The sequence below is a fragment of the Anolis carolinensis genome, unplaced genomic scaffold, assembly GCF_035594765.1.
Source record: "Anolis carolinensis isolate JA03-04 unplaced genomic scaffold, rAnoCar3.1.pri scaffold_9, whole genome shotgun sequence".
NCBI lineage: Eukaryota > Metazoa > Chordata > Lepidosauria > Squamata > Dactyloidae > Anolis > Anolis carolinensis.
Genome location: NW_026943820.1, coordinates 29,679,209 through 29,701,076, shown reverse-complemented (window position 1 = coordinate 29,701,076; position 21,868 = coordinate 29,679,209). Strand labels below are relative to the sequence as shown.

At 41.8% G+C, this 21,868-nt stretch overlaps 1 protein-coding gene across 4 annotated transcripts in view; it reads left to right on the top strand.

The window, feature by feature from the left end:
* The window catches only part of wdr59 (WD repeat domain 59), a 37,944-nt gene that overhangs the window by 4,939 nt on the left and 11,137 nt on the right, over positions 1-21,868 (top strand). For all 4 annotated transcript variants that reach the window (XM_062961587.1, XM_062961586.1, XM_062961588.1 and 1 more), the window contains exons 3-18: positions 5,903-6,038; positions 7,256-7,341; positions 8,597-8,677; positions 9,467-9,504; positions 10,650-10,738; positions 10,842-10,958; positions 12,055-12,132; positions 12,254-12,410; positions 14,644-14,723; positions 15,436-15,568; positions 16,390-16,514; positions 17,107-17,271; positions 18,110-18,205; positions 20,160-20,316; positions 20,670-20,739; positions 21,158-21,311. In XM_062961587.1, the coding sequence (XP_062817657.1) occupies positions 5,903-6,038; positions 7,256-7,341; positions 8,597-8,677; positions 9,467-9,504; positions 10,650-10,738; positions 10,842-10,958; positions 12,055-12,132; positions 12,254-12,410; positions 14,644-14,723; positions 15,436-15,568; positions 16,390-16,514; positions 17,107-17,271; positions 18,110-18,205; positions 20,160-20,316; positions 20,670-20,739; positions 21,158-21,311 (1,762 nt within the window). The remainder of the gene's footprint in view (positions 1-5,902; positions 6,039-7,255; positions 7,342-8,596; positions 8,678-9,466; positions 9,505-10,649; positions 10,739-10,841; positions 10,959-12,054; positions 12,133-12,253; positions 12,411-14,643; positions 14,724-15,435; positions 15,569-16,389; positions 16,515-17,106; positions 17,272-18,109; positions 18,206-20,159; positions 20,317-20,669; positions 20,740-21,157; positions 21,312-21,868) is intronic.

The following is a 21,868-nucleotide window of genomic DNA, read 5'->3' as shown; positions in this document are numbered from 1 at the left end:
TCAACAGTCCATAGTCTTTAGGTATAGTTGTACTCACTGAAGTCCGTAACTCATATTTCTCTACTGTAGTCCAAACAGCAACATACATACATCCACCTCCACTGCGGTGTAAAGTGTACTGCATACAAATGGAGTCCTGAGTCTGAACATGCTCAGTACAATCACATGTCTATAGTCAAATTGGCAAATCAACATACACATAGAATACAGGGTAGCAAATATATACATTAACAAATAAATAGTGTGAGGCTTGGGAGGTTGCTGTTTCCAACCGTTTCTCCTTCTCAGTGGCACGCAAAGGCCTACTTAGTCCAATGTGCAGTTTTCAAAATCCTCCAGCCCAACCTGAAGCCAGCAACTCTTCTTACCCTATTTTTTGCCTGAGTTTGCAGCTTTTGAACATGGAGGTTCTATTACTATGGAGTTCTCATGGGTAAATAGCCTTTCGGGAAGGTTCCTTCTCTCTGCTTTGTCCTGGGCTTTTTCAAAAGCTGAGACAATCTATCTCATTATACAACAAGTATTTCCTTTTATTTATGCTGAGTGCTGTGTTGCCCTTGTGGGTATTTTTCCTTCCCTTTTTTAAAAGATTCAGATTGTGGGTGGAATTCTTGGAGCAGACCCTCTTCATTTTGGATCTCAGATCCAAAATTAAAAAGTTCTGACTTTTGGGGGCAAGGCTTGGCCTTTCATTTCGCACCTCAACCTCTCCTCTTCTACACTGCTAATATTTGAAGCTCTTGACTATCTTCTCAGGAATCTCTTCCTGTGTGCCTTTTGCTTTGTTCAGCGAGTGACCTTCTACTTTTGTTGATCTGATCATCTGATGTCCTTGTGCTGATGTTTTCCAAAGTCTTAGCTATTTGCTTTCCTTATCAGCTACAAAAAACCAATGCAGACATTCATCACCTGCAAGCAATTGGAGTTTGGGATCACATCATACTTTGCATAATGTGTTTTTTTATTTTTTTATTAACGCTCTTTTCTCTCATGCTGCTAGCCACTGTGTCAGGGATATGCATATCCTGGGATGTCTAAAGACGATGGTGTCCTTGTTGTTATTCATTTATACCCCACCTTTCCTTTATTATTAGAACTCAAGGCTGCCTTTGAGAATATTAAATTAGGACAAATTACAAGTGTATAAAAATCAGCAGAAATGCAAAACACTATTGTGGAAATAATTATATATAATAATAAGTAATAAAACTTTAATTCTAGACCGCCCTCTCTCCCCAGAGGGACTCAGAACGGTTAACATACATATAAATGGCAAACATTCAATGCCACAAGTACATTATTGACACAACGACGTTGTATGACACAGCAAGCAAGATAGATATGCTGGATTTCATATCACAAAATCACAAGTCGAACACTTTTTGGATGATGCGCGCAGATCCCAGTTATACATCACACAGTCCTAAACACTTGGGAAGTGTTCGACTTGTGATTTTGTGATTTTAGTTTTTGACATGTGTTTTAAACTGTTTATACTTTGTTTCTGTTTTGGGCTGCACCCCCATGTTGTTGATGATGTTATTATTATTATTATTATTATTATTATTATTATTATTAGAATAAAAAATCCAAATTAGAAAGAAAAATAAATTTAGACACGACACTCAGTAAAAACATTATTGCACAGAGTGAGTGTATACCTGGACTGAATTAAATGGCCAAATTACAGAAAACGTTCAGTATTTTGTAGTAGTTTCACTTAGACCAGTGATGGCCAACCTATGACACGCGTGTCAGCACTGACACGCCTAGCCATTTTTGCTGACACGCTGCCGCATGCAGATTGATTGGATGACTATGTCTTTTTTGGCCAAATTTGGTGTGATTTGGTCCAGTGGTTTTGTTGTTTACTCCATGGGAATTATGCACATTACATTTATATATATATATTATATCATTCTATTATTATTCTATTATTACTGTATTATATTATCATATGATTACCATTATATTATTATTATATTATTCATTATTCATGACTACATTGAAACTAGAATAGAGAGAAATCAGCGTGGAAATTGCAAGAGGTACCATAGATTGCTGTACATGGAAATAATGGTAGTAAATAGTTTTTGATTTATTAAATACAGTTATATATTACAATTATACATTTTCGTTATTTCAACTATACATATTGCGAAATTATGGTTTTTTTTCTCAAAGTGACACACCACCCAAGTCATGCTAGGTTCTTTGGTGAATTTTGACACACCAAGTGCAAAAGGTTGCCCATCATTGACTTAGACCAGGGGTCCCCAAACTAAGGCCCGGGGGCCGAATGCGGCCCTCCAAGGTCATTTACCTGGCCCCCGCCCTCATTTATAATATAATATTTTTATATCCGTTTTAATAATATAATATATTGTATATACATATTATATTGATAATAATAATTTTTTATTTTTTTTATTTTTTTATTACAACATTTATATCCCAACAGGGGACTCAGGGCGGCTTACAATAAAACACACATATAAAACCTGTACAATATACTATAAATCAGTTAAAAATTAACTTACATAAAACATTCATAAAACGCATTATAAAACACAGATAGGCGTGTTCAAGTTTAAAAGACCGAGTCTATACAATTTATACAATATAATACTAATAATAATACCATATAATAATATTAATTATATGTTATATATTACATATAATATTACAGTATAGTGGTATAGTTCAATATAGTAATATATAATGCTAATATTGTGCTATGCTAATAATATAATATACTGTATGTATATACAGCTGCTCTGAGTTCCCTTCAGGGTGAAAAGGGTGGGATATAAGTGTAGTAAATAAATGTAGTAAATGAATAAATAAATAATTTTGGACTTAGGCTCGCCCAAAGTCTGAAATGACTTGAAGACACACAACAACAATAACAATCCTAATTAACCTGACTATCTCATTGGCCAGAAGCAGGCCCACACTTCTGTACATTGTTCTTTCATTGTTATTGTTGTTGTTTTGCACTACTAATAAGATATGTGCAGTGTGCATAGGAATTTTTTTTCCCCAAATGATAATTCGGCCCCTCAACAGTCTGTGTGATGACTCACGGGCCATGTAGTCCCGTTCCTGGTACTATTGAGGCAGATGAAGAGGAAAACTTGGGTTTCCCACCGTTTCAGCCAGAAGTGGAGCCCTTGCACCTGCAAGATGTTTGCCCACCAGAAGTCAGCCAAACAAGCCTTGAGCAGAAATCTCCCCCATTTTCTCGCCGGGATTATTATAATCAAGATAGAGGCGCTCGGGAGGCGACTCGCAGGAGCGCCAGGATAGCTGCCAGACAATTAGCTGATTAAGTCTGTTTCCCTTGGGAAACTTTAAGGAGTCATGCATCTGGACATAGTATGGGTTTCGTTTCTTGTTCCCCAGGGAAAGTGTTCCTTGGCGGGAAAACAAGATCCTATATAGGTATTTGGCCGCAAAGAAATCCTTGCGGAGTCAATTCGTCAGCTTCGGGAGTGATTTCGTGTGTAGACTACGCAACTCCAGTTCCATGTTTCCAGGACCTTGTTCTCGTCCCAGCCTTGCCTTGCTCCCCGGACCTCGCCACGGAATTCGCCACGGACCCTATTCTTGTTCCTTGCTTTTGTTGCCTTGAATCAAGCCTTGTTTGCCAAGAATCTAGTTTGCTTCCAGCCTTGTTTGTCAAGTTCCATGGACTAAAGGACCTTGTCATTTCCCCTCACTTTGCTTGACAAAGTGTGTGTTTCGGTTAATGGATTACAACTTTGGACCTTAATATCTCATATTGGACATTGTTTCCTTGGACTATATTTGACCTTTCCTGGAAGGTCTACTTCTGAACTATATTCTTCACTTGTTTTTCCTGACTTTATATATTCCTTTAATAAAGATATTAGATAGATTCTGGCCTCTGCGCATGGTTATTGGTGCTCTGCAGCCTGGGTCCTGACAGTCTGAAGGATTGTGGACCGGCCCTCTGCTTTAAAAGTTTGAGGACCCCTGACTTAGACCATAGCTGCTATGGGGTGACAATTATTTTAATCCTCCTCCTTTCCGTACGCTAAGGTGCATAAATGTGTCTTTAAGTGTTTCTTAAAGGAGAGGAGGGCGGAGGCCATTTTTATTTCTTTAGGAAGAGAATTCCAGAGGTGGGGGGGGGGGGAATACGGAGAAGGCCCCGTCTCTCGTTCCCACCAGCCTTGCTTCTCTGCCTGGCAGCCTCTCACTGGTGCAATGTCAGGCGCTGCGCTGGAACGTGGTGTCCCCAAAGGTTTGGCAGCCTGGGCTTTCGTTCAGTCCCATCCAGTGAACCAGGCCTTCCAGGAGCTTGGCGTCCAGCTGGCTTGTTCAGCAGTAGCCTGGCCCAGAATGCTTCACGTGGGAGTTTCCTATCACTGCGGCATTTATCAAAAGCAAAGTCTTATTTAACTTCGTGTCCCCTCGCCCTTTTACCACCCCAAGATACCATTCAATTATATATCATTCAATTTCAGCAGCTAGCCAGTAATAACTCTTTGAATAAAGCTTGGACCATTTGGATCTTATATGGAAACGTTTTTAATCCAGTTATCGCTGGGAGGTACTCTGACATTAAAATATTGCCAATATTTTCTCTGACTCAAAATAATGAATATTTCGCTGGAATAGAAAAACTTGGGCCCTGGAGCCTCTTTTCACCATAAACCTCACACTGTCCAGTTGATCCAATGTAAGAGCTTATTAAAAGCAGGGTATAATAAAAGCTGAATATATGAAAACTTTATATTTTTTTGTAGCTTATAGACCAGGCATGGGCAAACTTCAGCCCTCCAGGTGTTTTGGACTCCCAACTCCTGCCATTCCTAACAGCCTACCGGCTGTTAGGAATGGCAGGAGTTGGAGTCCAAAACACCTGGAGGGCCGAAGTTTGCCCATGCCTGCTCTATAAGCTATTTATTATTTATTTATTTACAGCATTTATATTCCGCCCTTCTCACCCCAAAGGGGACTCGGTGCGGATCACATTACACATATAGGCAAACATTCAATGCCTTTTAACATACCCTGTTTCCCTTGAAAATAAGACATCCTCGGAAAATAAGACCTAGTAGAAGTTTTGCTAAATTGCTAAATATAAGGCCTCCCCCAAAAGTAAGACCTAGCAAAGTTTTTGTTTGAAAGCATGCCCGGTGCCAAACATCATCATCATCATTTAATTACTTATTAATCGCCCTCCATTCAAGATGCTCTAGGCGATTTACAAGATAAAATTGTAAAGGATAAAAATACATACATACAAATTAACATAGATTAAAAGCTCTAGTAAAGAGCCAGAACACCAGAGCATGCAGGATTGGTAAATGTATGTACCATAAAGTGTTGTACATGGAAATATTGGTAATAACAAATTCTTTATAGGATTCACAGTTTGTCTGGTTATGTTGGTTTGTGATGACAACTACTGTACACTACAGTATATAATAAATGTTCATTTTTTTTTGTTCAACAATAAATGTGAATTCTTCTTCATGTAAAAATAAGACATCCCCTGAAAATAAGACCTAGCACATCTATGGGAGCAAAATTTAATATAAGACACTGTCTTATATTTGGGGAAACACGGTAGAACAAAGACAAACAAACATAGGCTCTGAGCGGGCCTCGAACTCATGACCTCCTGGTCAGAGTGATTCATTGCAGTTAATTGCAGCTGGCTTGCTCTCCCACCTGCACCACAGCCCGGGCCTAAAAATTAAAATTGAAAATTAAAAGCTATGAGTTTTTCAAACCCATCAGTCTTTCAGTGGCTACCCTGTATATACTATCCTACAGAATATCTGTAATGTAGCGCTTGGGATACTTTTGGTGATGAACATGAGCTGGTTTCGTTCTGGAGTGATGTATTTCGACCCTTGTCTTGCAGGCGACGCTTCCTCTACATTGTCAACCTGGACTCTCCCGCCAACGGGCATCGCAAGATCTCCCGCCAGAGCAAGTGGGACATTGGAGCCGTGCAGTGGAACCCACACGAGAGCCACGCGCACTACTTTGCTGCTTCGGTATGGCCCTTGTTGACCTTGCGTTTTCTCCCCCACTGGGTGCCAACAGTGCAGCGTTGTTATGAATAACTTTTCAATAACTTCAAAGCATATACAGTAGAGTCTCACTTATCCAACATAAACGGGCCGGCGGAATGTTGGATAAGCGAATATGTTGGATAATAAGGAGGGGTTAAGGAAAAGCCTAGTAAACATCAAATTAGGTTATGATTTTACAAATTAAGCACCAAAGCATCATGTTTAACAACAAATTTGACAGAAAAAGTAGTTCAATACACAGTTATGCTATGTAGTAATTACTGTATTTATGAATTTAGCACCAAAATATCACGATGTATTGAAAACATTGACTATAAAATTGCGTTGGATAATCCAGAATGTTGGATAAGCAAGTATTGGATAAGTGAGACTCTACTGTATTCTTTTTATTGCCGTTTCAGTGTGAGAGGGTACAACAGAACATTTACAGAACTACATTTACATATACAGACATACAGATTCTATGCAACTACATTGGATTCACAAACAACCTATGACATGGGCTAACAAACAGACAAAGGAGGTGTTTACATTCAAGTCAGCAAATGTTGACCAATGTAAACATTTTTCCTATCACTGTCACAGTTCTTATCACAGTTTACCAGGCAGGTCAACTATTTCAGTTCTCATTAGCATCTTTTAATTACAGTTCAGCAAGCAGGTAGTTAGTCATTGCAGGCCTTAATATTTTTGAATGGTGTCTCCAAAATTTAGCTCTCATTCATTCCTTCCTTCCATTAAATTCATTTATACCCACACATATTAAATCCACATTTATCAAATCTGTACATTATATTTTTATAATAGCATCACTGTTCAAGTAATGTATGGTAAGGGGGTACTAGGAATAGAAAGAGTCAGCATTGGGAAACAGAGCTATAAATCATAGCTATAATAATCCCCAATCCAGCCTGCCTTTCCTGTTTCCTAGTCAGTGGAGAACCAAAAGAGAAACACACAGGTATCCAGCTGTTTTTTTTTCTGGAGGAAAGGAACAAGGAGCCACTGCAATAACCAAGATTATGGGGATTTTTCCCCCTCGTTGGGTTTCAGAGCAAGGCCTTCCCACCCCAGTTTTGCAGGGTTGGAGAAGCTCACATTCTTGGCTGAAAACTTGTGGCTGTAAAGTACTTTGTTGCATGTTTTGGTACCTCTTGATGTCTTGTTTATATTTTCAGAGCAACCAGCGAGTGGATGTCTACAAATGGAAAGATGGCAATGAAGAGGTTGGCACCTCCTTGCAGGGGCACACGCGTGTCATTAGGTAAGGCAACGAGGCATCTCACTGGCTCCGTTTTCCAAACAGCCAAACCGCTGGAGATTGGGGCAGCTGCATTGGCCTCCCATTGAAGCTCTGAGGGCTGTTTCCAATCCATAGAATATCTTGATTTCTCAAGTATTATAATACATGCTCTAAAAATGCCTCCTTAGGGGGCCTGATGACAAGTTTTGCCCTGTTTTTATTTATTTATTTATTTATTTACATCACTTTTACCCCGCCTTTCTCCCCGAGGGGACTCAAGGCGGCTTACAATAAATAGGCAAAAATTCAATACCTTAAAACAATGTACAAAACAACAATTCATATAAAACAATGAACAAAACAACAATTCATATCAAACAATGTACAAAACAACAATTCATATAAAAACAGATACCATTACAAAATAAAATCACATTATATAAAATTTTAAACCTGTCCAAGATTAGAATCCATTCATCCAGAATCCTCAATAAGTCTTCGTACAAGTCATGTAAAGTCCATGTTCTCATTCATTAAAAGCTCATTAGGCTGCCCTGCATTGTACTGGATCCCTGGAGAGACCTTTTTTTAACCAGAAAGCCAAACAACTCTATTGAGAAATATCTTGGACAGAGAGATGAACAAAGATCACCCTAGAATTCTTTGCTGAGTTTTTATCTCTATTGAGCCATTGTCCACAGAAGCTCATGCAATAAAACTCAGTCCAACAAAAAAGATTTTTTAGGCCTATTTTTTGGGGTGCTGATTCAGAAAATTGCATTGGATAGACCAACCTAGCAGTTCGAAAACAAGTAAATGTGAGTAGATCAGTAGGTACTGCTTCTGTGGGAAGGTGTCTATGGACAACGCCGGCTCTTTGACTTAGAAATGGAGATGAGCACCAAGGTTGGACATGGCTATACTTAATGTCAGGGAAAACCTTTACCTAGAACACATCAGCCCTAGTTCCTTATATAAGGTTATTATGGTTTTCTGTGGATGAGCAGATGACGAATTGCATGTGGCATATACCTAGAAATAGGGCTAACATTTGAAGCATCAAAATGTGTGTTGCTCGGTAAAATCTATTAAATCCCGAGTGTTAGCACAAGTTGTCCCTTTAGAGAGCGAAGGGTCCAGCAAGAAAAATTAGTCTGGTAGCAGCGCATTCGGCAGAAGGATTGATGGATAGGTTGAGCATTGTTTTTCTGGAATCTTCTAGTCATCATCTCTTGTATTTGATATACAATTTGTTTCTTCTTTGCCCCTCCTCTAGCGATTTGGACTGGGCAGTGTTTGAACCAGATCTGCTGGTCACCAGTTCGGTCGACACTTACATCTACATCTGGGATATCAAGTAAGAATAATGTCTCCCTATCAGATAAGATATCTCCTGTTTTCTTCAGCACTGTGGGTGTATGTAGGATGTATATCACATAAGCAGGGTGTTCTTGTTCAGTAGAAGAATATGTGATACTCTGGAAGTGGTTTTTGCCTAGGTTTGGGATGAAGGGATGCTCTACAGCAGGCATGGGCAAACCCGGGCCCTCCAGGTGGTCTGGACTTCACATTTGGAGGGCCCAAGTTTTCCCATGCCTGAGCTACAGTAGAAATCTACGGTGTAGATGGATTCATGAAGATGGGCAGTTGTATTGGAAATAACTGCACCCAATCACTGGGCAATATCCTTTTGGAAATAAATGGCAATCAATCTTATTGAAAAGGAAAAATGATGTCATGCCCATTTGGCAAATCAGGGAGAAAATATACAGTAGAGTCTTACTTATCCAACATAAACGGGCCAGCAGAATGTTGCATAAGCGAATATGTTGGATAATAAGGAGGCATTAAGGAAAAGCCTATTAAACATCAAATTAGGTTATGATTTTACAAATTACGCACCAAAACATCAGGTTATACAACAAATTTGGCAGAAAAAGTAGTTCAATACGCAGCAATGCTATATAGTAATTACTGTATTTACGAATTTAGCACCAAAATATCACAATGTATTGAAAACATTGACTACAAAAATGCATTGGATAATCCAGAACGTTGGATAAATGAGTGTTGGATAAGTGAGACTCTACTGTATTGAAGGGAGCATTGATCGTGAGTGAACTGTGCCCGTCTTGTTACATTTCAGAGACACCCGGAAGCCTTCCGTCTCGCTTTCTGCGGTGGGTAAGTATCAGTTGCCATTGTCAGATTCCCATCTTAGTGTCAACAGAAAGAAACTAAATGATTGAGTGAGTGGCAACGTGTTGACCCACTGGACGCACGGCCCTACATGCCTGTTTGCATTAGAACAAAAATATACATAGAACTTCCCCCTATACACTACTGATACTTTCTTTGGCCCAGTTCCTTTTAGAATCCAACCCAGGATTTTACCAAAGTATGTTTATTTTATGTGATCGTATTAGTTTTATGATTTATTCTATTGTTGATTGATTTGTTTTATTGTTGTGTTTTTACATTGTTTATCCTGGGCTTGGCCCCATGTAAGCCGCCCCGAGTCCATTTGGGAGATGGGGCAGGGTATAAAAATAAAATTATTATTTTATTATGACACAGCAAACAAGACAGATATGCTGGATTTCGTATCACAAAATCACAAGTCGAACACTTCCCAAGTGTCTAGAACTGTGTGATGTATTATTGTTATTGTTATTATTATTATTATTATTATTATTATTATTATTATTATTATTATTATTACTATTATTATTATTTTATTATGACACAGCAAACAAGACAGATATGCTGGATTTCGTATCACAAAATCACAAGTCGAACACTTCCCAAGTGTCTAGGACTGTGTGATGTATTATTATTATTATTATTATGATTATTTGTATGACACAGCAAACAAGATAGATATGCTGGATTTCGTATCACCAAATCACAAGTCGAACACTTCCCAAGTGTCTAGGACTGTGTGATGTATTATTATTATTATTATTATTATTATTATTATTATTATTATTATTTGTATGACACAGCAAACAAGACAGATATGCTGGATTTCGTATCACCAAATCACAAGTCGAACACTTTCCAAGTGTCTAGGACTGTGTGATGTATTTTCTGATGATGCGCGCAGATCCCAGTAGGGTGGTCTTTTGCAGTTGGCAGATCGTAATTTTATCAATGTCTATTGTTTCCAAATGCCAGCTGAGATTATTATTATTATTATTAAAACACTTGGAAGGAGGGCTGAAGTTTGCCCATGCCTGCATTAAGCCTTTGGGGCTGTTTTAAGTCTGCCTCCAGGATGAATGATATTTTCCAAGGCATGTTGACTCGGAACGCTCTGCTTCCCACAGCGGGGGCCTCCCAGGTGAAATGGAACAAGAAGAACGCCAACTGCTTGGCCACCAGCCACGATGGGGACGTGCGCATTTGGGACAAGCGGGTGAGTCCTCATCGCCTCTCCCATCGGCCGGGTGCATGGGTGGCTTTTGTCTCTTGAAGAAACATGCAAAGTGCAAAGCCTCTCTCTGTCTCTCTCTCGACAGAAACCAGGCACCGCCGTGGAATACTTGGCGGCACATCTTTCCAAAATCCACGGCCTGGACTGGCACCCGGACAACGAGAGCATTTTGGCCACGTCCAGCCAGGACAACTCCGTCAGGGTAGGTAGGTGGGCTGAGAGGGACACTGGGCTTTCTCTTGATATTCTGCCCAGTCCAATCCTCTGTGTCCGAACAAGCAGAGGGTTCTAGCTTTTCTCATTCCTCTTGAGGAGTCAGATCTCTTGGATGTTCATTGCGGCTATGCAGATGGTGGCCTAGAATCAATAAAGCTATTTTTTACTGTATTGAGGTTGGCGGTGGAGGCAGACACCTTATCCAGACACTAATTTTCCAAATATCTTGAAGGCATGAGAGAGAGAAAAATACTGGTTTCTATCAGGGGGAAAAGAGGATTTGAGAAAATGTGTTTGCACCCTTATTAGTAATATATTATTGTTGTTGTTGTTGTTGTTGTTGTTGTTGTTGTTGTTGAACTTCCTCTCCTTTTAGCACAAGGTGGCGTATAGCATAGTTAAATAAATGTATAAAATCACGTATTACCCCATGCATATACTAAAATACCCAAAGCAAAAGGTAAAACACAGTAGGTTGCTGTGAGTTTTCCAGGCTGTATGTAGCCATGTTTCAGAAGCATTCTCTCCTGATGTTTCGCCCACATCTAGGCACGCATCCTCAGAGGTTGTGAGGTCTGCTGGAAACTAAGCAAGTGGGGTTCTTATATCAGTGGAGTAATGTTAGGGCATGTTTGTTTTAGGCAAGTGTGGATGTTCCTGTTGGCCAGCTTGATTAGCACTGAATGGCCTTGCTGCTCCAAAGCCTGGCTGCTTCCTGCTGGGGGGAATCCTTTCTTGGGAGGTGTTAGCTGGCCCTGATTTTTTCCTGTCTGGAATTCCCCTGTTTTCTGAGTGTTGTCTTTTGTATTTGAGAAAAAAATGACAAGGCATTTAAGCCTTTCCAGTTACATCGTATCTCTAAATGTTCTATCGAATATCGATACACAATCAGTTCTTTACGAGAGATCTCTGCACATTATAATCAAAGGCGTAATAGTCCCTTCCCACCTTCTAAGCCCTTGCAGTCCTGCTCATGCAGTGGTGCCCTCCTTATGTTGTGTTGTGATCTCCCAGGGTGTCTGTGTGTTTGCTGTGCTTGCGCGGCCTCTTCCTGAGCTGCCTTGTTGTCTCTTTTGTTGAAGTTCTGGGACTACCGGCAGCCGCGGAAATACCTCAACATCCTGGCATGCCAGGTTCCGGTTTGGAAAGCCAGATACACGGTAAGAAGGGGAAACTGGGTTGGGAAGCCGGGAAGGGATCAGAAGGCAACAGGAGCCAGGAAAAGTGGCCGGCATTTAAGAATTACCCCCCAAAACAATCCTTCCTCTTCCCTTTCCGCAGCCTTTCAGCAATGGCTTGGTGACGGTCATGGTGCCCCAGCTGCGGAGGGAAAACAGCCTTTTGCTCTGGAACGTTTTTGACCTGAACACTCCGGTCCACACTTTCGTGGGACACGACGACGTGGTGCTAGAGTTCCAGTGGAGGAAGCAGAAGGAAGGTATCGTATGGTCGAGAGAACCGTCTTGAGACTGACTTCTCTTCAGCTGCAAAATAGAGGAAGGGCCATGTGGCTTAAAGCCCTTGTGTGGGCCCTGACGTTAAGTCCAGTCATATCTGACTGGAGGTTGGTGCTCATCTCCATTTCTAAGCCGAAGAGCTGGCGTTGTCCATAGACACCTCCAAGGTCATGTGGCCGGCATGACTGCATGGAGGTCCTTGTGTACTGCCTTCTAATTGTGTACCCCTGATCTGGCAGCTCGGTTGAATCCAGCATGGTCTGCAAGGCTCCAATTTGTGGTTCCTAGAACCAAAATACTATTTTTAAAAAACCTTCTATTTCTCTTTATTGAGATGGGTTGGTTTGCACATCCTCATATGATGCATTTATTTAAAAGAAGAATTTAACTTACAGAATATTTAGCGTGTACTACATGAAGAATATTCTTCATGTACTACATGAAGAATAGAGGGGGAGCAGGACTTCCCTGGATCTAGACGCTATTCCTCTATTGATGCAGGCCAAAATCCCATTGGCTTTTTTAGCTGCCGCATCACATTGTAGGCTCATGTTTAACTTGTTGTCCACAAGGACTCCAAGGTCTTTTTCGGACGCCTGGCTTGACAGCAGTGTGTGCGAAAAAGACCTTGGAGTCCTCGTGGACAACAAGTTAAACATGAGCCAACAATGTGATGCGGCTGCTAAAAAAGCCAACGGGATTCTGGCCTGCATCAATAGGGGAATAGCGTCTAGATCCAGGGAAGTCCTGCTCCCCCTTATTCTATTCTGCCTTGGTCAGACCACACCTGGAATCACACTGTGTCCAATTTTGGGCACCGCAGATGAAGGGAGATGTTGACAAGCTGGAAAGCGTCCAGAGGAGGGCGACTAAAATGATTAAGGGTCTGGAGAACAAGCCCTATGAGGAGCGGCTTAAAGAGCTGGGCATGTTTAGCCTGCAGAAGAGAAGGCTGAGAGGAGACATGATAGCCATGTACAAATACGTGAAGGGAAGTCACAGGGAGGAGGGAGGGAGCTTCCTTTCTGCTGCCCTGCAGACTAGGACACAAGGGAACAAGGGCTTCAAACTACAGGAAAGAAAGGAGATTCCACCTGAACATCAGGAAGAACTTCCTCACTGTGAGAAGGGCTGTTCGGCAGTGGAACTCTCTGCCCCGGGCCGTGGTGGAGGCTCCTTCCTTGGAGGCTTTTAAGCAGAGGCTGGATGGCCATCTGTCGGGGGTGCTTTGAATGCGATTTCCTGCTTCTTGGCAGGGGGTTGGACTGGATGGCCCATGAGGTCTCTTCCAACTCTACTATTCTATGACTCTATGACTCTAAGAAGAAAAAGATTACACCTTCTACTCAGCCAGACATAAAAGCTGGTCGAGGCTAGATATGTTTTGGATTTCAAATTCATTGGTTAACAAAGTTAAAAGAAGTAAATATATTACCAAGACTCGACACAGACCACTGCCCCCTAGAACTAAAAATTATTTATTTATTTATTTATTTATTTACAGTATTTATATTCCGCCCTTCTCACCCCAAGGGGACTCAGGGCGGATCATATTACACATATAAGGCAAACATTCAGTGCCTTAACATAGAACAAAGACAGAGACAAACGCAGGCTCCGAGCTGGCCTCGAACTCATGACCTCTTGGTCAGAGTGATTTGTTGCAGCTGGCTGCTCACCAGCCTGCGCCACAGCCCGGGCTAAGAAAAGTTGGAGATGGAGACTAGATGGGAATTTGATAAAAAAAGAAAGAAGACATAGAAAGAAATAGAAAAATCCTTAAATAATATTTTGAAATCGATGATAATCAGGAAACTCCACTTCAAATAATTTGGGATGCGAGTAAAGCAACCATGAGAGGCCACTTCATCCAGCAAGGAGCAAGAAGAAAAAGACTAAAGCAAGAACAAATAAAGGAAGCAATAACTAGAATAGAAGAGACTGAAAAGAAATTAAAGGGTAATCCAAAAGATAATGAATTAAGAAAGGAACTTGAAATAAGACAGAAGAATAGAGAACATATAGAATTAGAAATAAGAGCGAATCAATTAAAATATTTGAAACAAACACACTTTGAAAATGCCAACAGGCCTGGAAAAAAGAGAGAAGCAACTTACGTTAATAGAATAAAGGAGGATAAAAAATATCTAACATCAGAGGAAGAAATTCTAAAATTTTTTTTTTAAAATTATGCATTTCCCTCTCTCCTTTCAGGGTCGAAGGATTACCAGTTGGTCACCTGGTCTCGGGATCAGACGCTTCGGCTGTGGCGCGTGGATGGCCAGCTGCAGCGGGTGGGTACGGCTGGGAGCGGCCCTTTCCCCTTGCTGGCTGGCTCCTGAAACCTAGATGGACATGCTTTTAGGAGTGTTGGAAAGGTCGAACGGGTCATGTTGTGGGGTCTGTTAATGTGGGATTTGTGCATTAGTAGTGTTTAAATGAAATTTGTGTCTAGCATGTATTGCATCATCCAGGAAATGCTATAGTGTGTAAAGAGTTAATTTGGTAAGAAGCTGTATTGACCTTGGATATGTGGCTGGAGCCAGATAGGAGTGTCCAGACTACAAGTGTGTTTGTATATAGCTGATTGCATCAGATGAGATCTGTTTTCTGCCTGCTGAGAAGATCTGTGCTGTTTTTGCCTAGAGTGAGAGTCCTGTGTCTATTGTCTGCCAGTCTGTTTGTTTTGTTCAGTAAACTTTGTACATACTTTTTACTTCGTCTCTGACGTCCTTTCGTTCTGCGCTCAACTGACATCATACATCTGCTGCTACGCTGCGCGCATTACTCAACATGAGGAACTGGATTAAGAGGTTGCAGCATTAGGAAGGTTGAGAACCACTGTGCTAGAGGAAGAGGCCAATGAAACAGACATATGAGATTGTTAGAATCCCAATAGAAACCAAGTCCGGGAGGGCCATGGCCTGCTTTCCCAGTCCTCCCACTGGCCTTCTTTGGCCTTCCCTTTGCTGCGTGGTTGCATGGCCTGCCTCTCTCTCATTCCAGCTGTGCTCCAACGACCTCCTGGACGGCGTGGAGGAGCTCATGGACGGGATCTCTCTGCTGCCGGAGGCGGACAAGGCCCTGCCCACCCAGGACACCGAGCCCCAGCAGAACCCCAACCAGGGCGAGGAGGAAGGTGAGGCCCATGCTCTTCCTTCAACTATGGAAGCCCCCTGAGATCAGGAATCTCCACGATCCTGCAGCACCTGGGAGAGGCGGAATTCGCTCTTTGGTTTGTCTTACTAACTTACAAACTGACTGGTGGAGGCTCCTTCTTTGGAGGCTTTTAAGCAGAGGCTGGATGGCCATCTGTCGGGGGTGCTTTGCATGAGATTTCCTGCTACTTGGCAGAATGGGGTTGGACTGGATGGCCCGTGATTCTATGATTCTATAAATTGGATGAGTTTTCTTAGGAATACTCTGAAAAGTCTCTCCATTGATGTCCTCTGAAAAATATAGCCTGGGACACGAGTTCTGACCCAGTCACACGGTCTCCACTTTGTTGGCAAGGTTATTTTGGTGCTCCATATGCGCTTGGAGAGCTTTCATTGGAAACTTGATGTATTTGGAGGGCTGTAAATTAGGGAAACCTGCCTCAGAAGCATTGTTATAGCAGAATAGACTCTATTTATTTATTTACAGTTTGTATATTCCGCCCTTCTTTTTACCCCGAAGGGGACTCAGGGTGGATCACAATACACATATACATAGCAAATATTCCATGCCATTAGATATACGACATATAGACAGACACAGAGGCAATTTAACATTTTCCAGCTTCCGGCTTCATGAGGGTATGCTCAATTCCAGCCACAGGTGGACACTGTCCACTTGTGACACCGAGTCCTTGATGGAGTACTTCCTCATTCTTCTGCATGCTACCTGTGTCCTTTTGGGGAGTGAAGTGAGGAGGCCGGTGTTGCACCTCTTTTGAGCCTTCCTTTCTTTCCGTGGCAGCCTTGAAAGAAGACTCCCAGAAGAGCCTCCTGGTCGGTAAGAAGCTGGACCAGCTGGGGCTGCCCCAGACCCTGCAGCAGGAGTTCTCCCTCATCAACGTCCAGATCCGAAACGTCAACATGGAGGTGAGAGGAAAGCAAGGGATGACGTTTGGGTGGCCTGCTGGAGTTTGAGATGTTGGAATGGCTGAGTGTTTTCTGTGGGTTGGCTCATCTCCTTCTACGATACTGACCAGACTGCTTTGGTTGCCCAAGCCAAGCTACCTGCATCCATCCTTTCCCTGTCAATGGGAAGAAACGAGCTGTCAATTATTATTATTATTATTAACATTTTTATTTATTCTTCATGGTCTCTTGACAAGGCAAGATGAGGAGGTTTCAAGGGAGTGTAGACTTGAGAATGCAGGGCCTGAAAAGCAGGCAAACTAGATATTCCCAGCGGATTCGAGATAAGACCTTGAGGTCCAGATATGTTAGGCATGATGTTATGGGTGCCTGGATGGGTTTAAATTAAGTAGTTTGACTTCAGGCATTTCAGAGGAGACAACGTAGCTAATGGGGATCGGTCTCCTGTTGATGTTTCTAAGTTCATGTCAAGATTCCTGTTTCATGTTCCTGTCTATGCCTATGTACCTATGAACATACATCATGCCTCGCTTGTTTGTATCTCTCTCTCTCTCGTATAAATGACGTTGCTGGGCGTGCCTTGCCGTGGCAGATGGACGCAGTGAATCGCAGCTGCACTGTCTCTGTGCACTGCAGCAACCACCGGGTCAAGATGCTGGTGATGTTCCCTGCCCAGTACCCCAACAATGCCGCCCCCTCCTTCCAGTTTGTCAGCCAGACCACCATCCCTTCCACCATGAAGGCCAAGCTGCTCAAGGTGGGGCCTGCCTCTCATCAATGCTTCCATAATATTATCAGGTTACATATCAAATGCTGCAATTGGTAATTTAATATGTTATTGAAGGCTTTCAATGCCAGAATCACTGGGTTGCTGTGAGTGTTTCGGGCTGTCTGGCCATGTTCCAGAAGCATTCCCGCTGGAGCGGTACCTATTGATCTACTCACATTTGCATGTTTTCAAACTGCTAGGTTGGCAGAAGCTGGGGCTAACAGCAGGAGCTCACCACCTCCCCGGATTCGAACCTCCCACCTTTAGGTCAGCAAGTTCAGCAGCTCAGCGGTTTAACCCGCTGCGCCATCGAAGGAACTGGGACTTGAAATGGAAAGGGCTGATAGCCATAATAAAAGTGGAAGTAAAATACAAGGAACCAAATCCATTTAAAATAACATTAAAATTAAGTAATATTTCTTGGGTGGAGAAGTGTGAGAGGGAGGGGGAAAAACAGATAGATACAACTAGTAGACAATTATACAAATGGAAAGGCTAAGAATACAGGTCAGACCAGAATGGTATGAGTAAATATGTTGGAATTTTTAAATTTTCTTTTACCCTTTTTTCCACCCCACCCCCCGGCAACTGTTGCTTGTGAAGCTTCTATCCTAATATTTTGTACTTTCGGCCCATTCTTTATTCCCGCGTTTTTCCTTCTATTTTCTGGGCATAATTTTCCAAGCTCAGTTCCTGAGGAATCTTGTGTTTTTGGAGAACTCCTCAGTTTTGCAACCTGGAGGTCCTGTGCACGTTTGTGAGACGACTGAACGTAAAGTTGTCCCAAGACTATTGAAAAACGATGTACGTCTGTCCCTTCTTGCAGATCTTGAAGGACACCTCCATGCAGAAAGTGAAGCGGAACCAGTGCTGCCTGGAGCCGTGTCTGCGCCAGTTGGTCTCCTGCCTGGAGTCCGTCGTGGTAGGAAATGGGTTGCTCCCTCTAAACTGGTCCCACGTGATTATCGTGGCCAGCTAGTAACTATATTCCTCGACCTTTCCTGCATTGGTCACACTTCTCCTGGTTACTTGACATTACCTCAGGGCTCTCTCATCCCAAATTGACCTCAATGAATCTGTAACACTTTATCTATGTTTTGAGTTTACAACCTATGATGTGCACTTTACTAATATACTATTACAACCCCACTGTTTTTAAATTCTATGTTTTTAATAAGTATGTTTTTATTCTTTTTAATTAATGTGCAAATATTACAATTGGTGCATGTTATTGTTTATTGATGTATTGTATATTGTTATTGTTTTGTATTTGATATTTCTGTGAGCCGCCCCGAGTCCCCTCCGGGGGAGATGGTGGCGGGATACAAATAAAATAATAATAATAATAATAATAATAATAATAATAATAATAATAATAATAATAATAATTAGCTAGTGCCAGCAATGCTGTGTGGGTTCCCTTTCTGAAAAGCTTGAGGGAAATTAGTGTCTCCCCCAAAGTTGCTGAACTGCGTCTCCCATTTCATTCTGATGGCAAGTCAATGTTTGGCTTTGGTTCCTTTTAAGGAGCTATCCAAGGTGCTGAACCCATGTAATCGATCCTTTGAATATATCCAAAACCAGTGTCCTCTGACAAGGGGACCATTCACTGGGGGCCCCACCTACATTGCCATGTGAAATCCAGATTATCTGCTTTGAACTGGATTATAGGGCAATGTAGACTCGTCTAATCCATTTCAGAGCAGATAATCTGGATTTTGTATTGCCTTGTAGATTGCGGCCTGCCTTCTCTGGCATTCCTAACCTGGGCTATATTGACATGGCAACTAGGGGTTGAAGTCCAACTATAGCTATTGCTTGAGTATGTTTTAATGTATTACAGTAGAGTCTCACTTATCCAACATCCGCTTATCCAACGTTATGGATTATCCAATGCAGTTTTGCCTCCCGCCCCAATCCACAGCTGTTTCTCTAGACAGCAAGGATTGAACTTTTTATAGATTTAATTTCCAAAAATGTTGCTACTGTAAGTTCATTTTATGCAATTCTATCTTCATTTGTAGTCAATTTATTAGTAGCCAATGTTTTTGTAGTCAATGTTTTCAATACATTGCGATGTTTTGGGGCTAAATTCATAAATACAATAATTACTACATAACATTACCATGTACTGAACTGCTTTTTCTGTCAATTTGTTGTAAAACATGATATTTTTCTTGCTTAATTTGTAAAATCGTAACGTAATTTGACGTTTAATAGGCTTTTCCTCAATCCCTCCTTATTATCCAACATTTTCGCTTATCCAACTTTCTGCCGGCCCGTTTATGTTAGATAAGTGAGACTCTACTATATATGTTTTATTATTTTATGTTTATATGTTTTAAATGTATTTATGTGATTGTATCTTATTGTATATTGCTGGGCTTGGTCCCCATGTGAGCTGCCCCGAGTCCCTTCTGGGAGATACAGCGGGATATAATAATAAAATTATTGATATTATTATTATTATTTATTAGAAGCTCCTCCCAGTTTCCATACCCATGCTAGGTACTATTCACTCCTTCCCTTTAGATTCTCATCCTCCTCCTAAGCAGCTCCAAGCGGAGTGGTTGCATTTTGCAACAAGGCTAGTACATTCTGGTAGAAAGATAGGACATAAAACAAACAAATAAATAAATAAATATTGTGTTTACTCAAATCTAATGGAGGTGCATTACATTTGGACCCGAGTCAGTGCAGTTGAATGATGATCGCCTGTTCCTTAAATTTATTCTCACTGGCTTGCAGTGGGTTTTGAAACCAAACCAAGCTTTCAGTGCCTTTGGTTCTTAGCAGTTAGTAGTTCCAAAGCCACAGGTCCCAAAGGTAGCCAGCCGTGTGTGAAATCCTGTGTGTGTGTTTTTTTTCTGTTCCAGAACCAAGAGGACAGCTCCTCCGGCAACCCCTATGGGCTCCCAAACTCCGTCACGCCGCCGTTACCGACCTTCCCCCGGGTCTCCAATGCCTACGGATCCTACCAGGACTCCAATATCCCCTTTCCCCGCACTTCGGGAGCCCGGTTTTGTGGGGCAGGTAGGTTTGAGTCAACAACAACAACAACAGCAACATTTGATTAGGGTCCAAAGACTCTTATTGCTCCATAAGTGTGCAGAATATGCAAGGTTAATAAGATTAACAACAGCTGACTGATGTAATACACAGATGGATGAAATTAGCAACAGTTAAAACTGATTAAAATACAGGAATGTCAGTAAAAGACTACGAAAGGTACCAGGCATGTTTCGGCCTGTGTCTAAAATGGAGAATTGTCTAATCCTTGCTGCTTTGGAAAGAAACTTGGCAACAGGAGGGGGTTCGCATTTCACTGTGCAGATTTCTACCATCACGTGTGGCATTCTCCAAAATGTGTCTGTCTGTCTTTGCAGGGTATTTGGTGTATTTCACCAGACCGATGACAATGCACCGCGCGGTCTCCCCAACGGAACCAACTCCCCGGTAAGTCTGCCATGAGTTGCAGAATCAGGGAAATGGGAGGAAAGGCGAGGGCAGAGCTTGCAAAGTTGCTTTGGAGAAGAATGAGTTCAGTGGCACAGAGCGGCAGCACTCCTTGGGTGGGATATAAATGTCGTAAATAAATCAATCAATAATATTTTTACTCTCAGCACAGCTGTTTTCGAACTACCTAGGTGGACAGTAAGCTGGGCTATTAAACAGTTGGGAGCTCAATCCGACCGCAGATTTTGATCTCAAGACCTTCTGGTCAGCAGTGATATATAGCTACTGGCTATTTACCAGCTGCGCCACAGACTGGCCCTAATGTCCTGGCTCAAGAGAAGGCAACTTCCAGCCTTGTTTTTGTGTCCTTGGCTCTAAATTCATGGCAATGATTCTCCCGGGTGTCCCTTGCCTTTAGATCCCTGTCGGCCCTCTCGGCTTATCACAGCGGCCTCATCACTCCCATGAAGATCCGGACAGAGACCCCCGGAAACTTGCGCTTGTACGGCGGGAGCCCCACTCGCAGTGAGAAGGAGCAGGTCTCCATCAGCTCCTTCTACTACAAGGAAAGGGTAAGCCTAAGTCAGTGAGCTCCAATGAAGGATTTTTGTGCCTGAAACCAGAAGTGAAAGGGGGTGGGAGTTATATTATTATATTATATTATTTATATTTATTATTATATTATATTATTTATAACCTGATTTTTCTCTCTCTCAAAAAAAGACTTAAAGCGGCTTACAGTAAGACCGCTACAATACAATTTAAAACCCGAAAAATACATAAATGGAATTGAATCTAGTTAGCTTCATTATGGAGCACACAGAGGTCTCCCCACGGTTTGGCCCAAGTCTCCTAAAATTGCTATGTTTCCTTATAATAGTAATAAAGATATTATTGCATCTCGAGGCGAGGTACAACATGGTAAAACAGCAAAACACTATTAAAATATATTAATATTAATAATAATCTTGGGCCCCAGTGGTGTAGTGTGTTAAACCGCTGAGCTGCTGAACTTGCTGACCGAAAGGTCGCAGGTTTAAATACGGGTAGCAGAGTGAGTGCCTGCTGTTAGCCCCAGCTTCTGCCAGCCTAGCAGTTCGAAAACATGGAAATGTGAGTAGATCAATAG